We start from the raw sequence: 25,858 nt of genomic DNA on the forward strand, positions 1-25,858 counted from the left end.
CATACCTTTTGTGTGAATTAGGGTTGTCTTGGGCCTGAGATAAGATATGATATGATACGATATCATATAATATGATATGATCACGTTGTGACATAATATGGTATAATTGGAGAACGGTTTTGGCCTGGGACGAGATCTCTGGGCTTGAGCGTGGTCTGTCCGGATTCCGGGCTGACGTTGTTCAACGCGTGTCCGGGATGACCCTTATAATGTCAATCCGGGCTGAGAGCTCGGGTACGAAATGCGGTCAGTACAAAAGTCATGTTAATGTATTTGAGATATAAATTGTGTATTAGAAAATCTATTTTTGGAATCATGAATTGAATTGTAAAATTAATGATCAATAATAAAACATAACACACATTTAAGTAAATATAGGATTTCTTATCAAATTAAATGATAATGCATTATAATAAATGCATTTGTAAGTTTTTTAATTCTTAATATTTCTATTTTTACAAACTATATCCATTGTCTTTTATTTGAGTGATAACCTCAAAAATCTCTTTCGTTCATTTTTCAATTCCTCACCAAACAATCAAAGTTATTTTTTTTTCGTATTTAGTTTCTAATAGCTTGACAAATATTTCCTTATCATCATTTGAAATTCTTTTACACTCACATTTATCTTTTTTCTAGCAAGATGTTATCCTTGCAATTCCACCCAACACACATGTGAACAAAACTAAGATTTTACTTGAAATGTACTTATTAAGGTGACACTTTCATAGTATTGCAATGTAATATCGGACACCTTTATTGCTTGACTCATTCTTTAATAAAGTTCACACAATTGACATAAATAAGGAACACCAAGCAACATACAACCAACAGAGAACACCAACAATTACTACAATAGGATCCATCAATCAGTGTAGCAAGAGAACAAGAGACAAGCAACCAGGAGGAAGAAAACATGGACCACCACAGCAATGACCATTTAGCAACACATAAATGACCAACTATTCAACCAGTACCAAGAAAGAAGAAGGAACCACCACCACACAAACAAGACCAACACTCAGCCAGGAACGGAAACAAAGAAGAAAAGAAAATGATACCAACACCATACAAACATGAATTGTGAAATTCACCCAAAGAACATAATTCAAGTAATTTCGACGCGATTCTTGTGATTTGATCTATGATACAGAAACATAAATAACTCACATAATTAGTACATTAAATTATTAACTACCATGATGAAAATAAGTTTATATTGCATATAAAATTCATATAGACACGATGGTTTTTTTATTAATAAAAGTTTTTTAATTAATAATATACTAAAATAAACTTTTTTTTTTGTCATATATTTGAAATTAATTCCATCGTGTATTAACCGTTACCTCTCCTCTTACCTAATTAAAAAAAAAAACACCAAATATATAACAAAAACTCATTTTTATACACATTAAAAATATATTGCACAAAGTCAGAATGAAAAATTAAACAGCCTTGTCAAAAAAAAGAAAAAAAAATGAAAATAGGTGTGGTGGGAATTGGAGTAGGATTCAAGTTTGGTTATCCATTCGAAAGTTGCATATGCGGAAGCAGAAAGTGCAGTAGAGAAATGGTGGCAATGGGGTTGGCAGCACAAACCCGCACACAGTTACAGTTACAGTTAGAGAAACACGTGACAGAGGGTTTTGGTTCAAAATCCATGGAATTGAAATGGGTAAGGCGAAGAAGAACCACCAAAACCTCTCACACGAAACCACTCTTCCCAATTTACATTTCCACCGACCCGTGCCACGTCGATCCGCACCGTCTCCGAGACCTATTTGCCGATTGCAACTACTCTACCCGACCCGAACCCGAAATCGTGGATATACGCAAACTCGGCGTTGCTCTGTCTCATAGTGCCGTGATTATCTCTGTCTTCTGCAACCCCCAACATGTAAACGCCGTTCCCAATCACAATTCCCCAATTGCCGATTTCTTCACGCCGGTTTCTCCTTCTCGCGACCAATTGATCGGCTTTGGCCGTGCCGTTTCCGATTATGGCCTCACTGCTTCTATTTACGATGTCATGGTAACACTTCCAAACGTTCCAAAATCAAAGATTAGTTAGACTTTTCAAAAATACATATTGGAGAATCAACTATAAAGGATAAATAAAATAAAATTTCCAAAAATTAAATTAAATTAGTTTATGTATAGGGTAATTTGAAGGAAAAATATATTAACTTTTTGAATTATTTTTTTAATTTAAGCTAATTTTAGTTTAGCAAAGAAGTTAATTTATGTTTTTCACTTAGAAATTCTTTTAGAAAATTTTATCCAAAACAAAGCTTAGTGTATTAGTTAATGAGCATGTTTCAACGTGGTTCAGTCTCTTGCAGGTTATTCCTTCCATGCAGAGAATGGGAATTGGTCAGATGATAGTTAAAAAAATTGTGAGGTATGCAGTAAACCGTTTGTTCATGAGATTTGACTCTTACTCATAATGTTATTGTCGTCGTCTAGTTCTTTGTATAGCGGATTTCCTTAGAGTGATTCTTTAATTTTAATTACATTAAAGTCATTTTGCGGTAGAGATAACATACCATATATTATCGACATAAAATTTTAATTTTGATAAGAGAAAATAGCATGTGCGATGAAAGTTTAAAGAGTTTTTTTTTTATCCAATCATAAATTTTTATATAAATTTATTAATTTTTATAATAATTACTACTTATAAATCATTCTAGACAATGTATTCTGAGACGGTCATACTTCTACGATATCTACTTTAAAAGCATTCCAATTATAATTGATCACTTAAGTCTCCGGGTATTAGCATTGTTACCTCTTATCATTGATCACATGCTGCTACATTCTCCTTTTTCTTGGCCATATACTTTGTATTATAATGGTCACTTGCTATTTTTCCATTATACATAGACGCATGAATAATCAAATGTCTTATATGACTACATCCTTTTGCAGAATGCTTACAAGTAGAGACGTCTACGACATAGCAGCCCTTTGCTCTGAGAATGAAAGGTTGTTCACTGTCCTCTAGAGTGCCTAATCTTTTATACCTTTGTGGACACCACGTGACGTTCTCAACTCTTGTCAGGTTATTTTTTAAGGCGTGTGGATTTGGAGACGACATTTTGGGCTCTACTACCATGATGTACACGAGAACTGCTCCATTAACATTCCATGAAGGGGAATAGACAGTTACATACTTTCATGTGCAAGCCTTGCTATTGTTAATTCCACCTCTTATTGAGGGACCTACGAATCTTCAAGGACAGTAATGTAAAGAGTCAAGCTACATTCTGTAAACAATTAGCAACAACTAGATTGTTGCTTGATCAGCTAGAGGAGGTTCGACATTGCCATTTTTTTCGTCATTCATAGATTCATATTCACAATTCAAGTGATAGATAGGTAAAATTTGTAATTGCAAGATTTTTTGTTCCACGCTTTCAGTGTAAACGTGGGAAATGTTATGGCTTCTGGAAGACCACATATTTTGTACAGAGCACATCTTAATACAGAGTAAACTGCCAAAATTGTCAGTCCTTCTCAAATCAATATCTTGTAAAATATGTCTTTATAAAAGACTAAAGTGGTCTGCCAAATAAAGATAAATTTGATACCTGATTTGTCTCTTTGAGAGACTAATTTGATAAAATAAATACTTAGAGAACTATTGTAGAAGTGTTTGTACTCTATGGCCAATTTTTCTGACTAGTTAATTTTTACCTTTTGCCTTTGAGTCAACCCACCTATGAGTTTAGAAGATTCCTGTCTGCCTGTGATGAGCTTAACAAGGGGGGGAAAAGTTAGCAACTTGGCATGAGGGTACCCCCTAATGGCGTTTTGGTATAAAAAAAATTCTGATATCGAAGTAAAGTATCCTTTGAAATACCGCAAAGTCGTTCACTTCTTTTCCTGCGCAACCCTTATCCAAAGAAGCTTACAGGAGACAACATCCTTCAACATCTCATTTTTTCTTTGCTGCACTTTCTATGGGGATTATATGGGTGGAGGTCTGCTTGATATCTGCTCATGGGCTCCAGCATTCAACCTCACTTTGGAAACGTCAATGGTTTGCGGTTGGGTGGATTGATTTTAACAGCAAATATTGCACCAAAGTTGTTGATTCTGGGAGTGCAAATCCTGTATGGAGAACCACGTTTTTCATTCCTGTTGATGACTCATCGCCAAACATCCAAGATTTGGCACTGAATGTGGAAGTTTACAGTATCGACCCCATATTTTTCAAGGAAAAGCTGCATGGTTCAACAACAGTTTTTCTCAAAGAGTTTATTGTCAAGCAGGTAATGAATTATGAGGTGTCTAAGCCTAGGCAACAGGAAGTTGGAAGCTACCAATTACGAAAGAGGAAATCCAGCAAACCAAGAGGATTCATTGATATTTTGATTCGTGTTTCTGATGAAAAGAAAGAGTCAAGTTCCCACTCAGGTGTATGATCATTTCATATTTCACAACTTATCACCGTAGCCATTTTTCTGCATTTAGCATCTTATTATGTTTCTTTACTTTCAGCGAGCTCTTATTTCAGTATACTTCTAATGGGTTTCCTAATTTGAGAGGAAGTTGAGTATGATTTAGGTTTACCTCTAGCCTTTTTGGAAAATTCTTGATCTGTTTCTGTAAATTTGTTCCGTAGGTAACAAGGAAGGGATTTTGCCGTCAGATGATGGCGATGGTACTCAATTGACCGTTGAGGAAGGAGTAAGGCAAGCCAACGCGCAGAAGCCTCAAGCTGCAATCCATCGGCCAGAAAATCATGTACAAACAAACGTCCCTGAGTTCCATTCAGTGCCATTCACCACTACAAACTATTATGATCCATATGTGGGTAAACTAAGCTACCACGAGGTGGGTGGACCAAGCTACCACGAGGTGGGTGAACCAAGCTACCACGAGGTGGGTGAACCAAGCTACCATGATGTGGGTGTACCAAACTATCTACTACCTAGAAAAATAACTCCTCCTCCACCATCCCCACCATACAATGCTGGCTATATTCCCACTTTCATCCCAACAAATGATGGCTTGCCTTCAAGCTACATAGACATGTCAACATCCAGGGAGGCCCCAGGTCAGAGGGTACCTCTAGGTGTTGCAATGGGATTAGGTGCTGGAGCACTAGCTGCTGGTGCTGTAATATTTGGTGATGACTTCATGTCAGGATTTGATGTTCCTCCGGCCCTAGGAGATTCTAGTTTCAACCTAGAAATGGATCCTCCTTTCTGAACGAGCATTTATCAGCTTTAAATAAATTATATTTGGCTGCATAAAGCCTACCAACAAACCCTACATTGCCATTGTATATGAGTTTTGGCGTTTGTAAGATTTTGTTTGGATAAATTTCTCGACAAAAACAAACTGGTAGTAGAAGAAAATAGGAAGGTACAACGCATTGAATTTTTCCCGAGCTAAAGTCTACTTATTCACTTTAGCTTCTAGAGAAGTTGAGTGAAAAGAGCTTCAATACAAGTTAAATACCCAGGTTGACTTCAATTTGTGGGAAAAACTTGATTCATTTTACCTCCTTATTTACTTTCTATAAATACATATGGAAAAATTTATCCAAAAAGAACTTGGGATAATTTAGTAAAAGAAAATGTTAAGTTTCATTGACGGGTGAAAAATCAAGTTATTTAATACTTCTCTTTGTAACTGAAAATATTTTCTCCGCGAGAACTTGTTCTTTTTTAATAGCTTCATGCTAATATTTTTAACACAAAAAAAAGGTAGCTTAATTTCAAAATCATGGATCATGAACAGCACCAGATCCTGTCTATTAATAATTTTTTTTGTATGTTAAATTAAAAAAAAACTGCAATTCAATAAATTGAATGGTTGGATCGAACTGCACTACCCGCAGTTATCCACATCCCAAAATCAAATATATAAATTAGAGATCACTTGTTGAATTATAAGTCCTTTTACATCCAAGAGACAACTATGCTAGGTTCAATGGGCAGTGATGATACAGATCATTCGAGCAATATAAATATATAATAATGTAAGACTGAGTTATACATTATTGTTTATAAGAATTTTTCCAATTGCTAGATAAAGACCATCGAGCTTGATGAATTTAACGAGTATCAATATGCCTCTAGTGAATCTTTTTCCGTCTGATCAAGCTGCATTAGCTTCTGCCTGTATTATATGAATCTTCTCTAGGCAGTAAAATGGGGAAGCTTGATGTAGGAAAATTCAATTTGCTCGTTGTAGATATTGTTCGCTTGAATCAGTAACTAATTTCCTTAGGAAGTTTTCAACAATTGAAATGAACTCCTCCACTTTTTCTTCATGGGGAAGATGGCCACATTGCTTAATTACTTCAAATGATGCTCCTGGTATGACTCGTGAAAGTCTCTCGGCATTCCATGAAGGGACTAGTCGGTCAGTATCACCAGTTACAATCAGAACTGCTCATTGAAACAACCATCACCAGTTATGCTCAATATTTAACTCACAGCTATCAAGCAGGTTTAGATTGCTACTTACTGGAAAGAGTTGCATCATTTAACATGAATTCAGGAACAATAACACAGAAATCCAAGGAAATGAACAGGTAACTATATAACAAACCAATAAATCAAAAACTATGTGCTAATTGGTTTTCCCAGTTTATTGAAAATCTCTAGTAACGATGATTTGCACTTAACAGCTATATTCTGTCAATTTAACATTTTAATGATCCAGATTTGTTCTTAAGAAAAAAGTATCCAGCGGATAGAACAGAGAATAAATAAGATGTGCGAGCCATTTAACCTCATTCCATCTTGGTTAATCTCTAATGAAAGCATAAACCAACTAACCTATTCAACGCTACTAAAACTTACTGCATATTGCCAATCTAAGATGTTTTCCATCTCTCCTAGTCTACTGCCTATTAGTAATCAGTTATTCAAAGATAAAGGCCAAAGGCAAGACAGTAAAGCAAATGAAAGTGGGTATATGCAGATTAGTGATATTACCAGGACAAGATATTTCATGAAGTCGTTTAGATAGTGATGGCTTTGTTTTATATTCCTCGTCCAGAAGCATTGCTGCAGTGTATTCCACCAGTGCCCGATCCCAATCCTTAGTCCTTAAAGGCTGCATTTAGTGCTAACAACCACATGAGAACTAACCATTTGAGTATGACAAAAAAAGAGATAAAATAACAAAATAGGATATCAGAGTGGGATTACCTTTGTATAACCACTAAGGACATGCTCAGAGACCTGCTTTGGGTTGTACCATGCGTTTCGAACTGCAGCAGTACCAAACTTAATAATTACCATTCTTACCTGAGGGTGATTTGAATAAAAGGGCCGTCAGTCCAGTAGGCTTGACTAATAAAAAATTATGTCAATTTAAAAGTACAGTCTAACCCTACACCGAAGCCAAAATATGCAAAAGAGTCATCCGACAAGAAACAAGTAACCAGATTTCGCTTAATATATATACATGAAATTTACATTTCAATCTATGAATTATTAAAATTGAAATTAGTGAAAAATGGAATTATATGGAATATCAACTCACTGACATGTTTTTCATAAGTTCAATGTAGTTGTGTTTGAGTCAACAATTCCTTGTTTCTCTTGGATTATTATTTTCCAATAATGATTGAACCAATAAGGTTGAGATAACTCAATTGAAAATTGGTCATGAACAAGTTTATTACCAGCATTATAGCAAGGGAAGAACGCAGGATAGCTGATAACAATTTCCTATAGAAAAAGTTGAAGATATCTATCATCCGCTTTATAGCCCCTGTTATTGCCTCTGCAATGTACTTGGTAATCTTGGACAACACCTTGTAAATTGCCAAAATTGGATTTTTTCTGATGGAACTGTTGTCTTCTTTTTTTCGGCTATCATGTCTTGATTGATTTTCTTTAACAGATTTTGGTGTAGAAAGTGGGGCAAAAATTGCTGGGGCAACTAGGATCAGAGCAGCAACACGTTCAGGAGCTTCAAAATATGCATTAACTGCTACAAGTGAACCAGCTGAGTGCCTGGCATGTCATTTTGGAGACAACTCAGATTCTAGAAAAGGGACTATGGTGCAGAGGCATATGAGAATACATTTCTTTACGTTGTTAATAACCCATAACCAATTATAAAGCACTAAGATCTGCTTCAGTGGACAAAGGCTAAGATTTAAAAAGGGAAGGAAAACATCACTAGAAAGTAGAAACATATGTAAATTTTATTTTCCTATGAGGGGCATTCATGCTCCTAACTTCTGATTCTGTATACCATGATTCCTACTTCAGAATGGTGAAAAGAAAAGCTGATTAATTTAACATTTATGATTTGAAAAATGAAAATCATATTAATGCAGCAACTCATGAATGTAAGATAATCAAACAAATACATATCGAGATGCAGGGATGCAACTAATATTCAGTTCTCATCTTATAAATACAGTGGGAAATATGCTTTACTTGTGTTTATGGAAACCACCTGATGCATCAGAAAAATAAAGCCACTTAACAAACAGAAGATAGAATATTTTCATACCCCACTAAAATTGCCTTCTCAGCATTTAACAATTGAATAAAGTGCAAGGTAGCAAGCACGGAAAATGCCATTGAGTATGCATTTAGAGGTTTTGTGTCTTCCATTTCTGAAGAAAGAGGCCTAGATAAATTTACCCTTGATGTCAATCCAAAGGCTGGCCTATCAAAAGCAAGAACTTTTGAACCAGTAACCCCTGCCAAAGGCTTCATAACTTGTTTCCATGAGAAAACGGAGGCTCCAAACCCATGTAACAGAATCATAGGATAACCAAGCTTCTTGATTTGATTTGAAACAGACCGACTCTGGAACATGCTTTCTGCTTGGGATTCAGCATCACATATCTTGTGGTGTATATGCACTCCTTTGAACTCACAAAAACAACTGTCTAGATCAGCTAAAAGCTTTGGATCCACTAACTCCTCCTGATCCATGCCAGATACCCCCTTATTCTTTTTTGCTCCAGCATCCAACAACTGCTCTGAAGACATGTGGTTCAATTCAACAAAAAGCACTCATGTAAGTAACCTAGAAAAAAAAATTTTGACTTTTGCATGATGAAAAGAAAAATAAAAGTTCCGATGACAATTTTTCATCCCTACCCCCGTTCTTTTCTCCTGGGACAAAACTGTTAGGGTTGGTTCCCAATCAAAATTGAAGTTCCACTTCTATAATATGAGTAAATATGTATTACCAAAGTTTGCACTAAGAGGGCCTTTGATATGTAGAATATTTTCACTTTCTTAAGTTGGGAATGTTAGTTTTCCACATTTCATTTATCATCTAAAAAATAACATTTTAGGAAACATGGTTTTCCAAGAATGCTTTTTATACTAGTTTCTCACCAAATGAGTAAGTGAGAATCTAACATTCCTAAGATAAAATTTTCCTTCTCCCAAACGCCCCTATAATGTAAATGCATGTTATCGAGTTGGAACTACAGTTCTCGTCTGGGAACAGCACCAACAATACCCATTATATTTTACCTAAGTTTTAGCCTTTCTCCTATAATGTTCTAGGAGCCAAACCAACATAAAAATCCAGAAAGTGAGAGGACTTATGTGGGCTGGCTCTTTTCTTCTTCTCTCCTATAATTCATCGACTATTCCCATCAAGTGAAAAAGAAAAAGAACAACCAATTCATGGAACTAGAAACAAACATTAAATTACTTTAAAGAAATAAGGAGATGGTGAAGTATTGAAGAGAAATATACCGGAATATTGAGCACCTGAACCGGAAACTGATGGAGCTGAAGAAGCAGAAGCAACGAATCGATTATTGTGATGAGAAGCAGAGTTAGGAAACATTAGAGGAGAAGGATGTTTATGAATATATGAAAGTGTAGAGTTATTGCAGCGATGGGATAAATAAAGAGTATGAGTAGGAGCAGGAGGGGTAAGAAAACCCAGTTCCCCACAAAACAACCCTACCCTCATCATCTCACCCAAATCGCTTCAACTTCTATCACCTTCTCTCGAAATTCAACGCAGCTTAAGCTTTGTGTTTTTGGTGCCAACAGATAGAATACAAGTACCAGCACAGAAATAACTAAACAAGAGTACAACAGCGCCACTTAAAGCTAATAGGTTATAACGAGAAACGTTTTATTTATATATTAATATTAAAATAAATTGCATTTTTTTCTTCTATATTTTTCGAAATATAATTTTATTTATTTTAAAAGGAAGATATTTAGTCTCCTATTTTTAAAATTCAAATTTTGATCTTATTATCAATTTAATATTTATTAATAGTTAAATTTTGACATTACATAATGATTTATCATCATTTAAATAATATAATAAAAATTAAAAATAATATAAAAAAATCATCATTTATATATATTTTTACGAGTGATTAATATTTATTTTATTAATAAAAATTTTATTTATATCAATTTTTTATTTTTAAATGTCTTGTTATTAAATATTATTTTAATTAAGTAAGAAAAAATGTTAAAATTTAACAATTAATAATGATGAGAAAACTAAAATTTCAAATTTTCAAAATTTTAAAATTAGAAGAAATAAATATCTTTATTTTTGTAGATTCATGATTTTTATTATTTTATACATTGATTTAAATTAATGAAACGAAGTATTAAATAGTTTTCAAATATTTTAAAAATTTACTAACTTGATATATGCATTAAAAACTTTAAATTCAATTATTGGATCGTTGAAATTTGATGTAAAATATGCTATTAAACGAATTAAATTTAAATATACTTACTCATAAAGTGAACGAATCCCTTTCATATAAAAGTTAAATTATTTCATTTCATTAATAAAAAAGAGAAATGGAGTACTCTCAAATACATAATACTCAACTTTGAATATGTTGACATATACTATGAATCTAGTCTAGTTGGTTGCTTGAATCTATAACTACTCCATGAATGAAATAAATTGTTTTATCCTTCAATTAGTATAAGGAATAAATGAGGCGTCCACATTTTTTAAATATCTTTACTCGTTAACTAATACTATTTAAGAGCACTTTACTATTATTAAAAAATTAAACTCGTACTTTCATTTTAGGCGAAATCTATCATGACTTTATGATTTACGTGGTTCATGGATACATCAATAAAATAAAATATCATTTTCATGTGATTTATTAGTAGAGAAGGAAAAAAAATATCATTATATATAAATAACTAAATTGAAAAGTTCAAATTTATTTGGTGATAAAATTTTATTAATATATTAATTTTATTTTCTGATGATAAATGATCATTTTGTTAAAAAAAATTATTAACCCCATTCGGCTATCTCAACCCTCCCTTCCACTTCCCCACTATCATTTTCATTTCTGACTTTGACTTTGACGATTAGTTAGACACCCTCTCTCATTTTTTTCATAACTTTTCCTTTCCAATCTGTTGATGGTCGAGGAACCTCAAAAATCAGCTCAAGCGACGTTGACCCTTTTCCCCCATCAACTGTCCAAGCTAAACTCAAATCCATAGAAAAAGTCAATAACCACCATCGAAGTTGAACCTAAACCTAAAAAGAAACCAACAAGCCCCGAAGAAGTAGAGAAAACCCATGAAGACAATATTTTCAAATGAGTTTCGTTCAAGGACGAGACCAACGTTGTTGTTGACCTCCCCTGCCCCCACCACAACCACAACTGCAGCCGCAACGTAGGACCACCCTCTTCACTCCACTACCTTCACTCCCTCGACCTTGCCCCCAACATTGCCTTCCCCTTCTTCCTCTCTTACGCTATCCTTGCCCTCCTCCACCATGCCCATATTAGCCACAACTTCATTATAAGGTTCGGTCTATCCTTCAAATGTCACACCACCCACTCCCTCATCACTACGTACTCGCGTAGGACCATTGATGGAATCATGCCTAGTAATGCAAGAGGTGATATATTGAAGGATCCAAGAGGAATGGGCTAAACATGAAGATTTGGGCTAGTTTAGAGCCCAACGAGCTAGTGGGCTTGGTGGGCCCAAGTTGCTTTCCACATGGGCCACACCTTGAGATCTTCATCTTGCTCTAATTGTATATATTATATTAGTATATGTTTCATATCTTTTGGTCTTGTATTTTGGACCACTTAGAATATGATTTTGGGCCTTAGGCTTCATGGGCCTAGTTTTGGGCTTTATGGGCCTTTGGGCTTTTGATACCCAATATTAGACTCATTTTGTTTCTTTTATTATTTCTTAGTATTTGTGATAGGTTGACCATTGTATTTAGGTCATTAGCATAGGATTATTGATGAAATACTAAATAGGTCAAGAAACTAAAATCTAGGTTTCATTTAGTAATCATTTAAGGTACATTTGAGTCACATGTTTTAAGCCAAGTGTGGTTGATCATGTGCATGTCTAAATGCACCCTAAATGCCTTCCAAATGACACTTAAATGCTTGGCACACCTAGTTACACGGAGCTACACATGACCACCAAGAATTTGAATTCAAATTCCATTTGAATTTTGAATTCTTGGCGCCGATTGTGAGCCTTTGGAACTTGGCGCCAATGAGCTTGTTTTAGGACCTATAAATAGCTTTTCATCCACTTGTTTATTCACTTTGATCATTTTTGAGAATTTTGAAAATTTCTTCAACACTTTTCTCTCTCAAAGTCACCCAAAGCTCCTTGCTTAGTTCTAGGAATTCTTTCACTTTTTTAGGGAAATCCGTGAGCAATCCTTTGCTCACCTAAGCTTGAATGCTTCCTTCTTTGGTTTGGATCAATCCGAATTCGAATCCTTCTTCATCTTCTTCTCCAGAATTGCAATCAAGGACGAAGATCTTGTGAGGAGCAAGGCTAGGGAGAATTCCCACCCCACTTCACCTTCGATACTGTAGGACACCCTCTCTACAACAGCCTCCCTCGCTAAAACTCATTCGAATCAAGCCCTCGAAGTCCTAACCTTGCTTTCGCTTTCATAAATCCACCTTACCTATGTCGAATTCCATGATGACAACAATGACCGACTAGTAATTATCATAGACGAATAAATTTGCAATAAATACCTCATCATTAGAATAAAGAATGCGTATTAGTCACTGAATTAAGTCCAAATAATTTTTAATAAAGATTTTTTAATAATTTTAAATAAAAATAAAAAATAAAAATAATTGTTATTCACTTATCCACCTATAACAATATGATAAATTGATGAATATGATAAATTTGCCAATCATTTTATATCTATTTTTATTTTATTATGATTATGTGATTAGTGAGTTGGATTAGTTAGGATAAAAATAAGAAGAAACAGTATAAGCTTATAGAAACACCGAAGCACGATAATGGAGGCACTGGTGTGCAGAAAACTGGGCGATCCAACGCTGGGTTTGGAAGACAACAATAGCCCAATAATTTTGTCAAGGAATCACCCAATTCCCCAACTCGATTCTCCCACTGCTGTAAGAGTCAGAATCAAAGCCACAAGCTTGAACTTCGCCAATTACTTGCAGATATTGGGAAAGTACCAAGAGAAATACCCTTTGCCATTCATCCCCGGCTCCGACTTTTCCGGCGTCGTCGACGCCGTTGGCCCCAAAGTTTCTGACTTTCGAGTCGGCGACCCCGTTTGCTCCTTCGCCGGCCTCGGTACCTTCGCTGAGTTCATCGTCGTTGATCAGTCCCATTTGTGAGTTTCCACTTCCTCTACCTTTTGACGATGCTTTCTAGAAAATTCTTAATGAAGTTGTTGCCTTTGAAGGTTTCGAGTGCCCCAAGGTTGTGATCTGGTTTCTGCTGGGGCACTTGCTGTGGCGTTTGGCACTTCTCACGTGGGGCTTGTACACAGGGCACAGTTGACATCAGGTCAGGTGTGTATCTGTGCTTTGAATTTGATTCTCTTCTTGTTGGGTATGTGTGGATGTGTGTGTTGTGGGAATGTTTATTGTACTGTCTCTTCTCTTTGTGTTGTGGAATTGTGTTGCAGGTGTTGCTGGTTTTGGGTGCTGCTGGAGGTGTGGGCCTTGCTGCTGTGCAAATTGGAAAAGCTTGTGGGGCCATTGTCATTGCTGTTGCAAGGTACTGAATTGTTTTTTTTTTTTCCCCCACTTTTTGGGTGGTAAATTGTCCTTTAGGTCTTTATGATCCGGTCAAGATTGGTTTTAGTCTTGTATCTTAAAATCGGTGGGAGGTTGGAGTAGTATGCAATGCAGAGTCTTAGGCTTTTGCCGTCATTGTAAATCCTACAAATAAAAAAAAATGGTGGTTTGGTCCTTGGATTTCTGAAATGTGGTGGATTTTGTTCCTCTTGAAGGCAAAATGAAGTATAGGGCCAAGAACAAAATCTACCACATTTCAGAAATACAAGGACCAAACCACCATTTTTTTTATTTGTAGGAATTACAATGACGGCAAAAGCCCAAGACTCTGTGCATTGCATATTACTCCAACCTCCCACCTAAGATTCTGTGTATTATACTCTAATCTAAGACTGTGCATACGACTCCAACCTAAGACTTTGAGGGGCTTGAAATACATTTTACCCTTAAATTTTTTATGCATGGGTTGTGTATGACACAATGGCATGATGACATTTTAATGATTATCCCTGTCTACTTGATGAGTTGAGCAATTTTTTATTAGGGGAGATGAAAAGGTGCAGCTCTTGAAATCTCTTGGTGTTGATCATGTGGTGGATCTGGGCAATGAAAATGTAACTCAGAGTGTCAAAGAGTTCCTTCAGGCCAGAAAGCTTAAGGGGATTGATGTCCTGTATGACCCGGTTGGAGGCAAGCTCACTAAAGAATCTCTGCGGCTTCTGAAGTGGGGAGCGAAGATTCTCATAATTGGGTTTGCGAGTGGAGAAATTCCTGTCATCCCTGCTAACATTGCTCTTGTTAAGGTATGGTGGGAATGGCGTTTTAGACCATAAATTTATCTACTAGGAAGGAGGGTGTGATGTAGATATATATTATTATATGATATCTACTAAACTTATGAAACAAGCAACCACATGTATTATTGCAACTTTCTGAACTGTGCTTTCATTTTCTTTACCTTTGGACAATGAAACCGAAAATAACCTTGTTAAATACTACAGTTACTTTGTAATATGTATTTAAGGAAGCAAAAAACCTGCAGAAAAATAAAAAGCCACTATGATGCAGTATGTTTTTATTTTAGCACTAAACAACTGGTCAAAGGCCTGTGATTTGTGGCGTTTACCTGCAAAGTGTAACTTTAGGATACATGATCAGAATTAGGGTGAATTTAAGAAAATTATTATTTTTTAAGGTAATAGAAAAAGATGATTTAGGTATCTGAGGTCGGGGAATTCTATCTGGTGGGCTAATAGGTCTCAATCTCATTAAAGAAACAAGTCTACAAATATCAGACTACTTAGAGGATATGTACGAATAAGACCAAGCCACCTGAGAATATTTCATGCCTACATAAATTATATAGTCATAAACTTCAGACCAAAGCTAAATAACCATCCACTGATAAAAAATTATGAATCCAACATAAACTAAAGTTAAGTCCATAGTCCCATAAATATGACTTAATACTCGACTTTTGACCTTAATGTACAGTTGTACAATACCAAAGCCCCGTTGATTAAATCACTGAAACAATCTTTATGGATGAAAATACTACAGTTAGCCCTACCTATATCAACATCAGACCGAACTAGTAAGAACTTCAGATCTTTAAACGTATTTCTTGGGTTTTGCTGCCTGTTTCACATATTCTCATTAATTCTGCCATATCTGGTATAAATTGTTGATCATGATTTTGGGTTATGACTGCTTTTATTTAAAATTATTGTGGCAGAATTGGACTGTGCATGGCCTTTATTGGGGTAGCTATAAAATACACTGCCCAGGTGTTCTCGAAGATTCTATCAAGGAGCTACTTTCTTTGTTGGCAAGAGGATTGATTTCTATCTATATTTCTCATTCTTATCGCCTGTCAGAGGTCAGGAATTTCTTTGTCAAAACTGTTCTACTAATTTGTGTCTCTCTTTTCTCTAATCCTATACACATTCAAAGACTTGTATGTCTTTTAAAAGTATTGAGCTAGGATAAGTCAAGAGAGGACGTGAGATAAAGGATCTATCTATCTATCTATATATATATATATATATATATGGTTACATCCTTTTGCTTCGTTACCATTTGCAACCAAATTGGCAATTGCGAAGGTCCTCTTTAGAGGAAAACGTTGCAAGGCCAAGTGAAAGATCTCAGCATTTCTACTTGCACCTTATTTTCCTTCTTCTGATGTAGACACGGTAAAAAGCCAAAACATTGACTTTTTTCGTTCTTTATAGCAGCTACACCGTATAGCTTATTAGTATAGACATGTCACTTAGGTGGTGATGTGATGATGCTCATCAAGGAATCCAGCACATCAATGCAATGAAAATTGGAAACATTTTAGAGTAATATTTATAATATCAATAGAATGGACATTAGTTTTCTTGAGAGAATTTAACTGAAAAAAAAAAAAAAAAAAACCTTAAGCCTAGGCAATTAGATTTCTTTATTGTTCTGAAAAATTAGATAGCCGTTTGACACTCAATGTGGAAGATATGCATGGAAATATTGAAGATATAAATATTTGCTCATACTATATTGTTGAATGTTCATTTTCATGGGGTTCTGTTTTCATCAGGTTAAAATTAGCTAGTATGGTGGGAAAATAGGAAATGTTATGCATGTGTCTCTCTCTGTAATATAGGCTTGAAGATGACAAAAATATTTATTTAAATATCTGATTTACTCGTTATAATGTCTGTGACAAATAGTTAATTGTGTATATGATTAATTTTATATCCATCTTTTTAGTTTTGGTAAAATATTTTGTAGTTGATGTTGGTGTTTTTTACTGCATTATTCACTATTTTTTAGTTTAAATTTGATTCACTGCCTAATTGTGTGATTATGTAAAGCATTTTACACTATTAGATCACAATTAAATCATTTTCATACATTGGTTGAATTTACCATTTTGTATCACTTGCCTCATCGTCCATCTATGTGCTTCATAGATTTTCATTGGGGGTTAGTACTATCTGGTGTGAACAATTTCTTATCCTTGCAGGCCAACCTTGCCTTTTCTGCCATCAAAGATAGGAAAGTTATTGGAAAGGTGATGATTGTTTTTGATGAGAAACTTCCAAGATCTAAGCTGTGACCCTGCTAAAATTTGCGGTTCAATAATTTGTTGTGGACACGCAAGGGTTGAAGGTGATAAAATAAATAAATAAAGAGAGAGATGTTGGTTTAGGGAACAACTTAAAAGGAGCAATAATTGTCAAAAATTGTGTGCAAAAAATATTATCCTTGAAGCCCTCACATCGTTATGTAAAATCTTTTTTTTTTTTTTTTTGCTGAAATTGATTTTCTTCAAGTTTTCGTACCGCTTGAACATTTCTATAATATTTCAAAGCTGTTTGCTCTATTAAAGAGCGACTTTAATTTTACGTACTTCTATGATGCAGAAACTTTAGATGCCACCGGTCCTTTGACGTGTCATGCAATATTTGTGTAGTAATAATTTCCTATGCTAAAATGATTGGTGTTATGAATGACAAAGAGACTCAAATGAATGAGTCATCTAATCTTTATCTACCAGTTTCAATTTGATGACACTACCAAATTTGACTGCATCAAGGTTAGAGAGGTACATAAAGCATCACCACCATTGCTGTAACCATTATCGTATTCATTCCACCACCGAATTTCTCATTTCTCAAAAGTAAAATAAACTTTTTCCTTCACGAAGGAGGTACAATGAAGGGGGTCCTACATTCACTCCAAATACTGACAATATTCAAATAATATTGGTTAAAATATCAAAATTCTAAAGATATATACGATTTTTCTCTTACCCGTCAACTACCTAGTTACTACTAATCATCGCCAATTTACGGTCCAACACGACTCAGTTATTCTTTTAGGGATTACAAGCGATTGTGATAACTGATTTTAGAACATCCACAACAAGGGTTGCTCAAGCTAATTTAATAATAAAAAAAACACACTAAATTAAGATTCACTAATAGTTAGTTTAAGTGACAGTTGTATAAGGGACAATTATTTGTGCAACGGTTACTTAACCAAAAAAGAAATAATGTCTGATCTCATTAAAATCGCACTATGGCATTTGCTCTCCGTGGTCAGCAATTTGTCCCATGTATTTAGTTTTTGAGTTTTTTTCTTAAGATACTCAAACCACTCCCGAAATACGCATTTTATATATTTCGGAATGCGTGTTTCAAACACAATATATCATGTTCAGAATAAGTGTTCAGATAAAACATTCGGATTGTGTGTTCCCAACAAAATAAATTGCGTCTAGATTAAGTGTTCTGGACATGATATATTGTGTACAAATTGAGTTTCAGAACATATACTACCATTTAGAAGGAGTTTTTAATAGCTTGAAACACCCATTCGGGATAAACCAAACTAAAAAAAAAAAAAAAAACAATCCAAGAACGTTGATCCAAAATGTTATTTTTCCATTCCGGATTTGCTAATCCTGAAAATGTAGGGTGCAGTGGTGCACAAATTTACTTCCAGAATGGTTATTCCGGATTGTAATACAAAACCATAAATCTGAATTGGCTAATCTGAATCCACCAATTTGAAAGGAACCAAAAAACACAAAAGAAAAAAACACGCATAACTAAACACAAACCAAAACAATCGCGTAAATATATATAGAGGAGGGATCCGTTTATTTCATGAGTAAATCTACTTAAATTTATTCCGTTTAATAACTCATGTAACTTATATTTTACATTAAATTTTAACGATTTAATCGTTGAATTTAAAATTCTTAATACATAGATCAAATCTACAAATTTTTAAAAAAAATTAAAAATCATTTGATACTTCGTTTCATTAATTCAAATCAATGTATAAAATAATTATGATTATCCATCAATTAAAATTAATTAAATAAAGTATCAAATGATTTTCAAATTTTCTAAAAATTTGCAAACTTGAGCTATGCATTAAGAATTTTTAATTCAACAGTTAGATCGTTGAAATTTGATGTAGAACATGAGTCATTGAATGGAATAAGTCTAGGTAGACTTACTCTTGGAATAAACGGATTCCTCCTCCTCATATATATATATATATATATATATATATATATATATATATATATATATATATATATATATATATATATATAAGGAGGGATCTTTTTATTCCAAGAGTAAGTATACTAGACTTATTCCGTTCAATAACTCATGTTCTACATCAAATTTCAGTGATCCAACCGTTCAATTTAAAGTTCTTAATGCATAGATTAAATCTGAAAATTTTTAAAAAATTTAAAAATTATTTGATACTTCGTTTCATTAATTTGAATCAATGTATAAAATGATTTTATGATTATCCGTCAATTTGAATTAATGAAATGAAGTATCAAATGATTTTCAAATTTTCTAAAAATTTGTAAATTTGATCTATGCATTAAGAACTTGAAATTGAATGATTGGACCGTTGAAATTTGATATAAAACATGAGTTATTAAATGGATGAAGTCTAGGCAGACTTACTCCTGGAGTAAAAAGATCCCTCCTATATATATTTGAGTTAATCATTCATACACTGGAAACTAATCATATCTTTTAAATTATTTTATTTTATTTTTATTTCATTAAATAAGTAAATGACATGACATTATTAGAAGATATGATTGTTTGTCAGTGTAAAAATTTTTTATACTAATAATGTATAGGTGATTAACTATATATATATATATATATATTAACTTGTCATAGGAAAAATCAATATATAAATTATAAATGATAAAGTTATACAACTCCAATGAATTGCATCATCGGAGATTATGCTTAGAGCATAAAAATGGGTTTCTCTAGTGTTACGGGTTATGCTGATTCTTCTTCAACTCCATTTCAAAAAACCAATCGAAGCTGCTCTTTTTCGCCTCTATAAAGAGGATAGTTTGCTTTCATGACGAAGGCTAACCATGACAATTTGTATTTTATTTTTTCGTTTTTTCTATGTTGAAGGGTAGGATTGTCGGGGGAGAATAATGTATAATATCATGTTACTTACACTCTACAAAATGTATGATAGTAAATAAGTTTCAGTTTCTTTGTATTATCAGACCTTATCTAAATGAAATACTATTGAGGTGTCCTAAACGCAACCTTAGCTGATAGATGTGACATGAATATACCCATGAAACATGATAATATACTCCGGCAAAACTTCTCATGCGACTATGATGTAAAATGTAAGATATATGCAGTAATTGATTTATTTGTGTTGCTATCGGCATTTCTCCTTTCAATTTCAATTTTTTCCCCACAATATACAAGATATACAACAATGCATCTCCAGATCCTCTAATACCACCGATAACATGGTTACCCCAAAAGGATCTTACAATACGGGGAGGCATCATATTTACACAAAATGAGAAGGGTTTATTGCCGGTGATGATGAACACACAATTTTAGGAAACGAACATGCTCCTGCCGCACCATCTCTCCTCCATGTACTGGATCAAAGCTGCATTTGTAGAAACTGATAAAAAAAAATAAAAATAAAGAGCAGATGTTATGAGTGAGGTTTCACAAAAATGATGACAACTAAGTTCCGTAAGTGATTTTGACAAGGATAAAAAGGAATTGATAGAGAAGTGAGAAGTGACATACACTGAATAGCGTTATACATTTATATATATGATATACCCTTTTGAAGCTAATGAAATCATGGCATGCCATCAACTTCAAAGCAAGGAGGGGAGTGTATGAAGACAACTTATAAAGAAGCAGCTTCAGAAATAAAATTATATATGTATGTTTGAGAATCCACCAACTCCACTAAATAGCTTTTGTAGAATTTCATAATCAAGTGGAACCTCATTAATCTAATTAGAAAACAATAAAGGGCGACTTAGTGCATGACGCTCCCACCTAGTGGGATATGGGAAGGGTAACGTAGCAACCTTACCCTACAAGTGTAGAGATTATTCCCAAGATTCAATCCTGCCATGAGGCAGCAACATTATGGTTTTGGTACCCTCATTTTAACAATAATATACTTTCAAAATATAAGTAAATATCAACCATGAAATTAGAACTTGTGAGTGTCTGCTCTACCTTAACTTTAATATTCACACAAACACCAAAATAATATCAGATGATTCAATAATAAGTTTATAAAATTTGCATTTTATAAAAGGTTATTTAATGATTTAAGTTAAATTAGCCATTAATCTCAACTGCATGCATCACTGAGATATTATATATATATATATATATATATATATATATATATATATATATATATATATATATATATATCCCAACCTTATTTGAAAATTTTAAACATCAACTATTCAATTTCAGAAAGAGGGTGGTGGTGGAACACACAACTGACAAGTTCACTGAAATAGTAGGACGATGATAGTACACATACCTCCCATCCATGCCAACAATTATGACACTGTTCTGTGATCCAAATGCCACAATGAAACGTGTGTTCTCAGGCAAGTGGAACTGAGCAAATGACCATTCTGAGCTAAAATATTTTGGTAAAACTCCTACAAAATGGTCAAGAAAAAATCATAAGCACAAAAAAAAGTATCTTCAAATATTGTGCTATATCCGACCTTAAAAGAAAAGATTCAGAACTATGACTAGAATTAGAGAACAGAAACCCCATATCCTTAGCAGATATGGGCTCTGTTAGAGAAGATGATGTTAATACAAGAATACTTTGCAAGGACTTGATTCTGGAAAAGGGTAATGCTAGGTCAGCAATCGTTACAAATAAAAATAATTAAAAAAAAAAAAGAAGAAGCAAAACTAACATGCAGAGCCATTGTTTCATGTATATTTGCACAGAAAAGTATAACCCTATGTAAAACCAAAGGTAAATCTAATGGAGCTGAAGAAATTGGCTTTTTGTGTGTCATAAAGGAATTAACAATTGGAACAGGGCAAGCACAAACACAAACAATCCTGTTCTAGGGGGTAGAGAGGGTGGTCATCCTTTTTCATGGACGTGGTATCACATTTTATTCCTGGCAATCATATAGAAATAGTACACTTTAGATACATTATTTTATGTCAATCGAGTAATTCCATCAAGTTTTCTGATCTATGTAAGGCCCTATAAATTATCAGTTTAAAAAATCACATACACAATGTTCCCTGTATAAATATTCAAATGAGTAAACTGAATGAATCTCCGCATTATGATAATTCCAAAATTTCAATTGCTCAGCATTATACTTGAGAAAAATTATTTTACCTCTCATGAAAGATAATGATGAATTGGGGTTGGCACCAGTATTCGGAGAAATCAAGGGATCTAAAGAACTAGAAGAATTCTGACGAAACAGTGCATGCCCTTGAATGGCATTTGGCTGAGTCAAACTATCCTCCCCAGAAACTCTCACTCTCAACCTGAATACATGAACAGTGCCTTTGTCACTTGATGCTGCCAACCACTGGAGGTCTTGAGAGAAAGCTATACTGTTTATTTCAGCTCTATCTACCCCTCTTCTTACCTACAAAAAGAGTAAATGGTTGGTAGAACACAGAAATAAAGGAGGAAATTAGATAAAGATCAAACCAATAAAGTGACAAGTTTTGGAATTTTTGTGGACAACCCAATACTAGTAACGTGTAAAAGCTTCTTTTTATAAGTAACTAGAAAAACATTATTGTTGTTAGGAGACATCCAAAGCCTCAAAGGATAATTGGTATATCCTAGTCGTATTTAAAAATGATCATTTAGAGTGTGCAAACAAAACAACAAATGGTTCACAATAAAAATGTACCTATATATAAGTGTTTAATTCTAGCGTAAGATAATTTGTTTTGTTTTCCTACTTTCATAAATCATAAGAGGTACATGAATTTTTTTTCTTCAATAAAACAGCATTACCAAAGAAATGCTTTTTAGACGATCCATATTATACTATGCAGATGTGAAAATTAAAATTCCCAAAAAAGCAAAATACAATGCAGGAAGTTAGACAAAATAAATTTATAATGATTTATTACAAGAATAATATCCACTTTGCAGTAACGTACTTCTTGCAAAAGAGACCTGTCCATTGTATTGAAGATTCTAATTAAAGTGCCCTTTACACTAGCGGTTGCAAGAAGGAGCCCATCCGATGTCAGAGTGAAGCATGAAATTTCAGAATCATGAGCATTGATGAATTTTGTCATGTTCAGCCCAAAGTGTTCAACTCGAACCCGTCCTTTGCGAAGACCTTGACAAGCCAAAACAAATGTATTTGTATCGTGTGAAATACAGCACAACCCTCTAGGATTTGCTAGAGTCTCAATCTGATGAAGAAGCTTCAAATCCGTGAAGCTATAAACATATATCTTGTGCTCAAGAACAACTACAATTCGATCATGTCTTAATTTCACTCCACGAACTTCAGACCTAAATGTAAATTCAGTAATGCTCCTGCTCTGATGATCATCCCATATCAAAACTTTATTGGGTGGATAGTGAGAATTAGCTACCGCACCAACAAGTGCTAGAATATTGCAGCGGAAAAGCATCTCTACAATCTTAAAACCACCACATTTTAAATCACGCCTGAAAGTTTCTTTGCAAGGTTCACAATTATAGATTCGAAAACCATGACTTATTCCAGCAGCAATGCAATCATAGTCCTGATTCCATGATATTGAGAGCAAATCTGTTTCATCATTTTCATTCATATCTGCAATAGGCCGGGTAAAAGAAGAAGAGGCTCCACCATTGGGGGATTCACTGTTTCCAATCCTTGAAGTTGGAAATATTCCTTGAGACATTTTAGATGAACTTGTATCAGAAGATGAGGCCCCTGCCAGCATTTACTGCACTCAATAACCTCAGCTGACCAAGGTATAGAGATTAGAGAGTGAAGTACCACAAGGTGATTTCTGTTGTAACAGACAAGAAAATTTCGTTGGCATTACTTGAAACAAATTATTAATAAGACTCTGTTATGTTTAGAGGTTGCAAATTTGGGGATGAAAGTAGTGGGAGGGAATTGATCTAATACAATAAAATGCAAAAAATTGTATTGTAATTGTCTTTGTATATATTCAACAATAGCTGAGCTGAGTGTCTTACTTAATGGTCATTCAAACAGGCTAAAAAGAAATAAATAGGAAGATAAGGTAGTCCACAAGATTGTAGGGAATTCACATCTTTTATGTTTGGTATGAAAATTAAATTTGATTCAAGACTCACAAAGTGATAAACTTTAAAGATTAGATCATTCCATTATTTAGATATGTCAGTCTAAAAATACTGAGCTTCTCTAGACAGATAAACCCACCCTTGAGCCTCAACACAACTTTTCAATTAAAAGAATAATACATGCATACATCAACTCAAGTGACAAGAAACATAAACCCTGTTCATACTCCTCCCACAGCTCAGTTCTTTCCCGCCTCATTTTCTTCATAGCTCGGGTCATTATTCATAACTGCCAATCTGCCATAAACCTAAGTACCTGAGATTTATCTTATCAATAGTTGCAAGTCCTACTAATTCTACAAGCTCTCTGTTTTAATGCACCAGTTCCAGCACCATCAGATCCCCTAGCTGTTATATCTCACTTAAAATGACAACTTTCCAAATTCATTAGACCTATCTAAGCAATAATTATGTCTAGATTTTGATGCTCATCAAGGTTCAAACAGACCAATCATTATAGAAAGAGCAGTTTTATGGCAATTTATCTAGTGTCCCAGATAACCAAAATGCCCATATAACATATTAATAAGATCTAGCTTTCAAACACTGAACATAAGTTGAAAAGCGATTAATTTCTTATGGTTATACAGGTTTAGTATGAAACCAAGACTATTCAGTTAAACTTCAATTACTTAAAAACAAGAAACACTCATTATAAGTGTATATCAATAAAATGCATCATATATTGTTACATCTTGACATGTCTACAAGTAAGGGTAAAAATCTGATTAAGACAAGAGGGTACCAGGGGAAGCAACTCTGACCAAAGCGGCAAATTCTCACTCTTCCCAGCAAAGAAATTTCACTTCATGGAGCCTACACATAACCCATAATCATAAGTTTCAAAATTGAAAAGAAAGATGGAATCTTTAACAACGAAAGAGCAAGAATTGACAATAGCATAAGAAAAAATTGGCCAATTACGAAGCAGGTCTTTTGGCTTTTGGGAAAGAAAAAAAAGAATTGAATATCGGAATTCCAAGTAAAAAGGGCACCATAAAATAAAAAGAATAAAAATGAAATGGCATAAAATGTATGAAGGATGTTACGAAGTGGAGATCAGAATGTTAAGCGTGGGTAAGAGGGTTCTGAAAATCATAATCATAATTCATACCTTCGTCTTTGATTCTTCGCTTTTCATTCGCTTGTATCCTTCCTTCCTTCCTTCATTCCAAGTAAAAGGGGATCATTTCTAGTTTGTTTCCTTAACAGTAACAAATAAAATATAAAACATTAAATAAAAATATATTAATATAAACATGATCAAGAATTATATGCAAAATTAATTTTAATTATTAGAATTGAAAAAATATACACAAAATCAATTTGAACTTTAATTCTTTCATAATTCAAAAGGAAAAAAAATAGTTATCTCATTATAATTTTTATGAATAAAAATAAATATAACTACTATCGACTTGTTTAATATAATTAAAGATTAAATTTTATAAAAGTCATTAAAAAAATATTATGTAAATTAATTTTATATATAAATTAATTTTAGTTAAACTATTAAGGTCAATTTGGTAAAGAGATTTGAGTTAATATGCACTTGATCTTAGATTTAAATCTAGATGTCATCAATGTAATTTTGATGGATAAAAAAATTTAATTTTAGTTCATATTTTTTAAAAGTACTTTTATGAACAGTAA

The 25,858-nt window shown here is 33.8% G+C and overlaps 5 protein-coding genes and 1 long non-coding RNA gene across 8 annotated transcripts; 3 read left to right on the forward strand and 3 right to left on the reverse strand.

The window, feature by feature from the left end:
- Positions 1-1,387: 1,387 nt before the first annotated feature.
- LOC145958890 (uncharacterized) lies at positions 1,388-4,715 on the reverse strand. The gene is made up of 2 exons (XR_014434438.1): positions 4,582-4,715; positions 1,388-4,232 (listed from the first exon to the last, which is right to left on the reverse strand). It is a non-coding gene; the product is annotated as an uncharacterized LOC145958890 (long non-coding RNA).
- On the forward strand, positions 1,481-3,531 carry LOC109810144 (Acyl-CoA N-acyltransferases (NAT) superfamily protein). The gene is made up of 4 exons (XM_020373533.3): positions 1,481-2,035; positions 2,346-2,404; positions 2,935-2,991; positions 3,068-3,531. Exons 1-4 carry the CDS (start codon positions 1,481-1,483, stop codon positions 3,165-3,167), a joined length of 771 nt encoding a protein of 256 aa, XP_020229122.1. The 3' UTR covers positions 3,168-3,531.
- On the forward strand, positions 3,969-5,525 carry LOC109810143 (uncharacterized). The gene is made up of 2 exons (XM_020373532.3): positions 3,969-4,425; positions 4,634-5,525. Exons 1-2 carry the CDS (start codon positions 3,969-3,971, stop codon positions 5,221-5,223), a joined length of 1,047 nt encoding a protein of 348 aa, XP_020229121.1. The 3' UTR covers positions 5,224-5,525.
- Positions 5,526-5,866: 341 nt separating this feature from the next.
- Positions 5,867-10,060, reverse strand: LOC109810048 (alpha/beta-Hydrolases superfamily protein). Its single transcript, XM_020373411.3, has 6 exons — positions 9,711-10,060; positions 8,500-8,977; positions 7,658-7,991; positions 7,179-7,277; positions 6,963-7,083; positions 5,867-6,410 (listed from the first exon to the last, which is right to left on the reverse strand). The coding sequence occupies exons 1-6, from the start codon at positions 9,934-9,936 to the stop codon at positions 6,196-6,198; spliced, it is 1,473 nt and encodes a 490-aa protein (XP_020229000.2). The 5' UTR covers positions 9,937-10,060; the 3' UTR covers positions 5,867-6,195.
- A 3,178-nt stretch (positions 10,061-13,238) lies between these two features.
- LOC109810145 (GroES-like zinc-binding alcohol dehydrogenase family protein) lies at positions 13,239-17,418 on the forward strand. Its single transcript, XM_020373534.3, has 6 exons — positions 13,239-13,620; positions 13,693-13,801; positions 13,918-14,009; positions 14,574-14,832; positions 15,765-15,908; positions 17,037-17,418. Exons 1-6 carry the CDS (start codon positions 13,277-13,279, stop codon positions 17,127-17,129), a joined length of 1,041 nt encoding a protein of 346 aa, XP_020229123.2. The 5' UTR covers positions 13,239-13,276; the 3' UTR covers positions 17,130-17,418.
- Positions 17,419-20,177: 2,759 nt separating this feature from the next.
- On the reverse strand, positions 20,178-25,438 carry LOC109810058 (autophagy-related protein 18d). 3 transcript variants are annotated; one of them, XM_020373422.3, is made up of 6 exons: positions 25,320-25,438; positions 24,951-25,021; positions 23,032-23,883; positions 22,244-22,502; positions 21,407-21,530; positions 20,178-20,509 (listed from the first exon to the last, which is right to left on the reverse strand). In XM_020373422.3, the coding sequence occupies exons 3-6, from the start codon at positions 23,812-23,814 to the stop codon at positions 20,410-20,412; spliced, it is 1,266 nt and encodes a 421-aa protein (XP_020229011.1). In that variant the 5' UTR covers positions 23,815-23,883; positions 24,951-25,021; positions 25,320-25,438; the 3' UTR covers positions 20,178-20,409. The 3 variants fall into 3 exon arrangements, with proteins under 3 accessions (XP_020229011.1, XP_020229012.1, XP_020229013.1); XM_020373423.3 differs by lacking the exon at positions 25,320-25,438 and adding an exon at positions 25,255-25,318; XM_020373424.3 differs by lacking the exon at positions 25,320-25,438 and adding an exon at positions 25,130-25,253.
- Positions 25,439-25,858: the final 420 nt, after the last annotated feature.

This window comes from Cajanus cajan, chromosome 6, assembly GCF_000230855.2.
Source record: "Cajanus cajan strain Asha chromosome 6, NIPB_CcT2T_4, whole genome shotgun sequence".
Taxonomy (NCBI): Eukaryota; Viridiplantae; Streptophyta; class Magnoliopsida; order Fabales; family Fabaceae; genus Cajanus; species Cajanus cajan.

Bases quoted from the DNA above. Each gene is read 5' to 3' on its own strand.
- LOC109810143 (XM_020373532.3), top strand. From the start codon at position 3,969: ATGGGGATTATATGGGTGGAGGTCTGCTTGATATCTGCTCATGGGCTC. The intron at 4,426-4,633 runs GTGTATGATCAT...TTTGTTCCGTAG, and splicing joins AGAGTCAAGTTCCCACTCAG to GTAACAAGGAAGGGATTTTG.
- LOC109810144 (XM_020373533.3), top strand. From the start codon at position 1,481: ATGAAAATAGGTGTGGTGGGAATTGGAGTAGGATTCAAGTTTGGTTAT. The intron at 2,036-2,345 runs GTAACACTTCCA...AGTCTCTTGCAG, and splicing joins CTTCTATTTACGATGTCATG to GTTATTCCTTCCATGCAGAG. The intron at 2,992-3,067 runs GTTGTTCACTGT...AACTCTTGTCAG, and splicing joins CTTTGCTCTGAGAATGAAAG to GTTATTTTTTAAGGCGTGTG.
- LOC109810048 (XM_020373411.3), bottom strand. From the start codon at position 9,936: ATGATGAGGGTAGGGTTGTTTTGTGGGGAACTGGGTTTTCTTACCCCT. The intron at 7,992-8,499 runs GTATGAAAATAT...ATGACATGCCAG, and splicing joins GAGAAGGCAATTTTAGTGGG to GCACTCAGCTGGTTCACTTG. The intron at 7,084-7,178 runs GTAATCCCACTC...CACTAAATGCAG, and splicing joins TCCTTAGTGGTTATACAAAG to CCTTTAAGGACTAAGGATTG.
- LOC109810145 (XM_020373534.3), top strand. From the start codon at position 13,277: ATGGAGGCACTGGTGTGCAGAAAACTGGGCGATCCAACGCTGGGTTTG. The intron at 14,833-15,764 runs GTATGGTGGGAA...TTATTGTGGCAG, and splicing joins CTAACATTGCTCTTGTTAAG to AATTGGACTGTGCATGGCCT. The intron at 15,909-17,036 runs GTCAGGAATTTC...TTATCCTTGCAG, and splicing joins ATTCTTATCGCCTGTCAGAG to GCCAACCTTGCCTTTTCTGC.
- LOC109810058 (XM_020373422.3), bottom strand. From the start codon at position 23,814: ATGCTGGCAGGGGCCTCATCTTCTGATACAAGTTCATCTAAAATGTCT. The intron at 22,503-23,031 runs GTACGTTACTGC...CTCTTTTTGTAG, and splicing joins ACAGGTCTCTTTTGCAAGAA to GTAAGAAGAGGGGTAGATAG. The intron at 21,531-22,243 runs GTAAAATAATTT...ACCATTTTGTAG, and splicing joins ATCATTATCTTTCATGAGAG to GAGTTTTACCAAAATATTTT.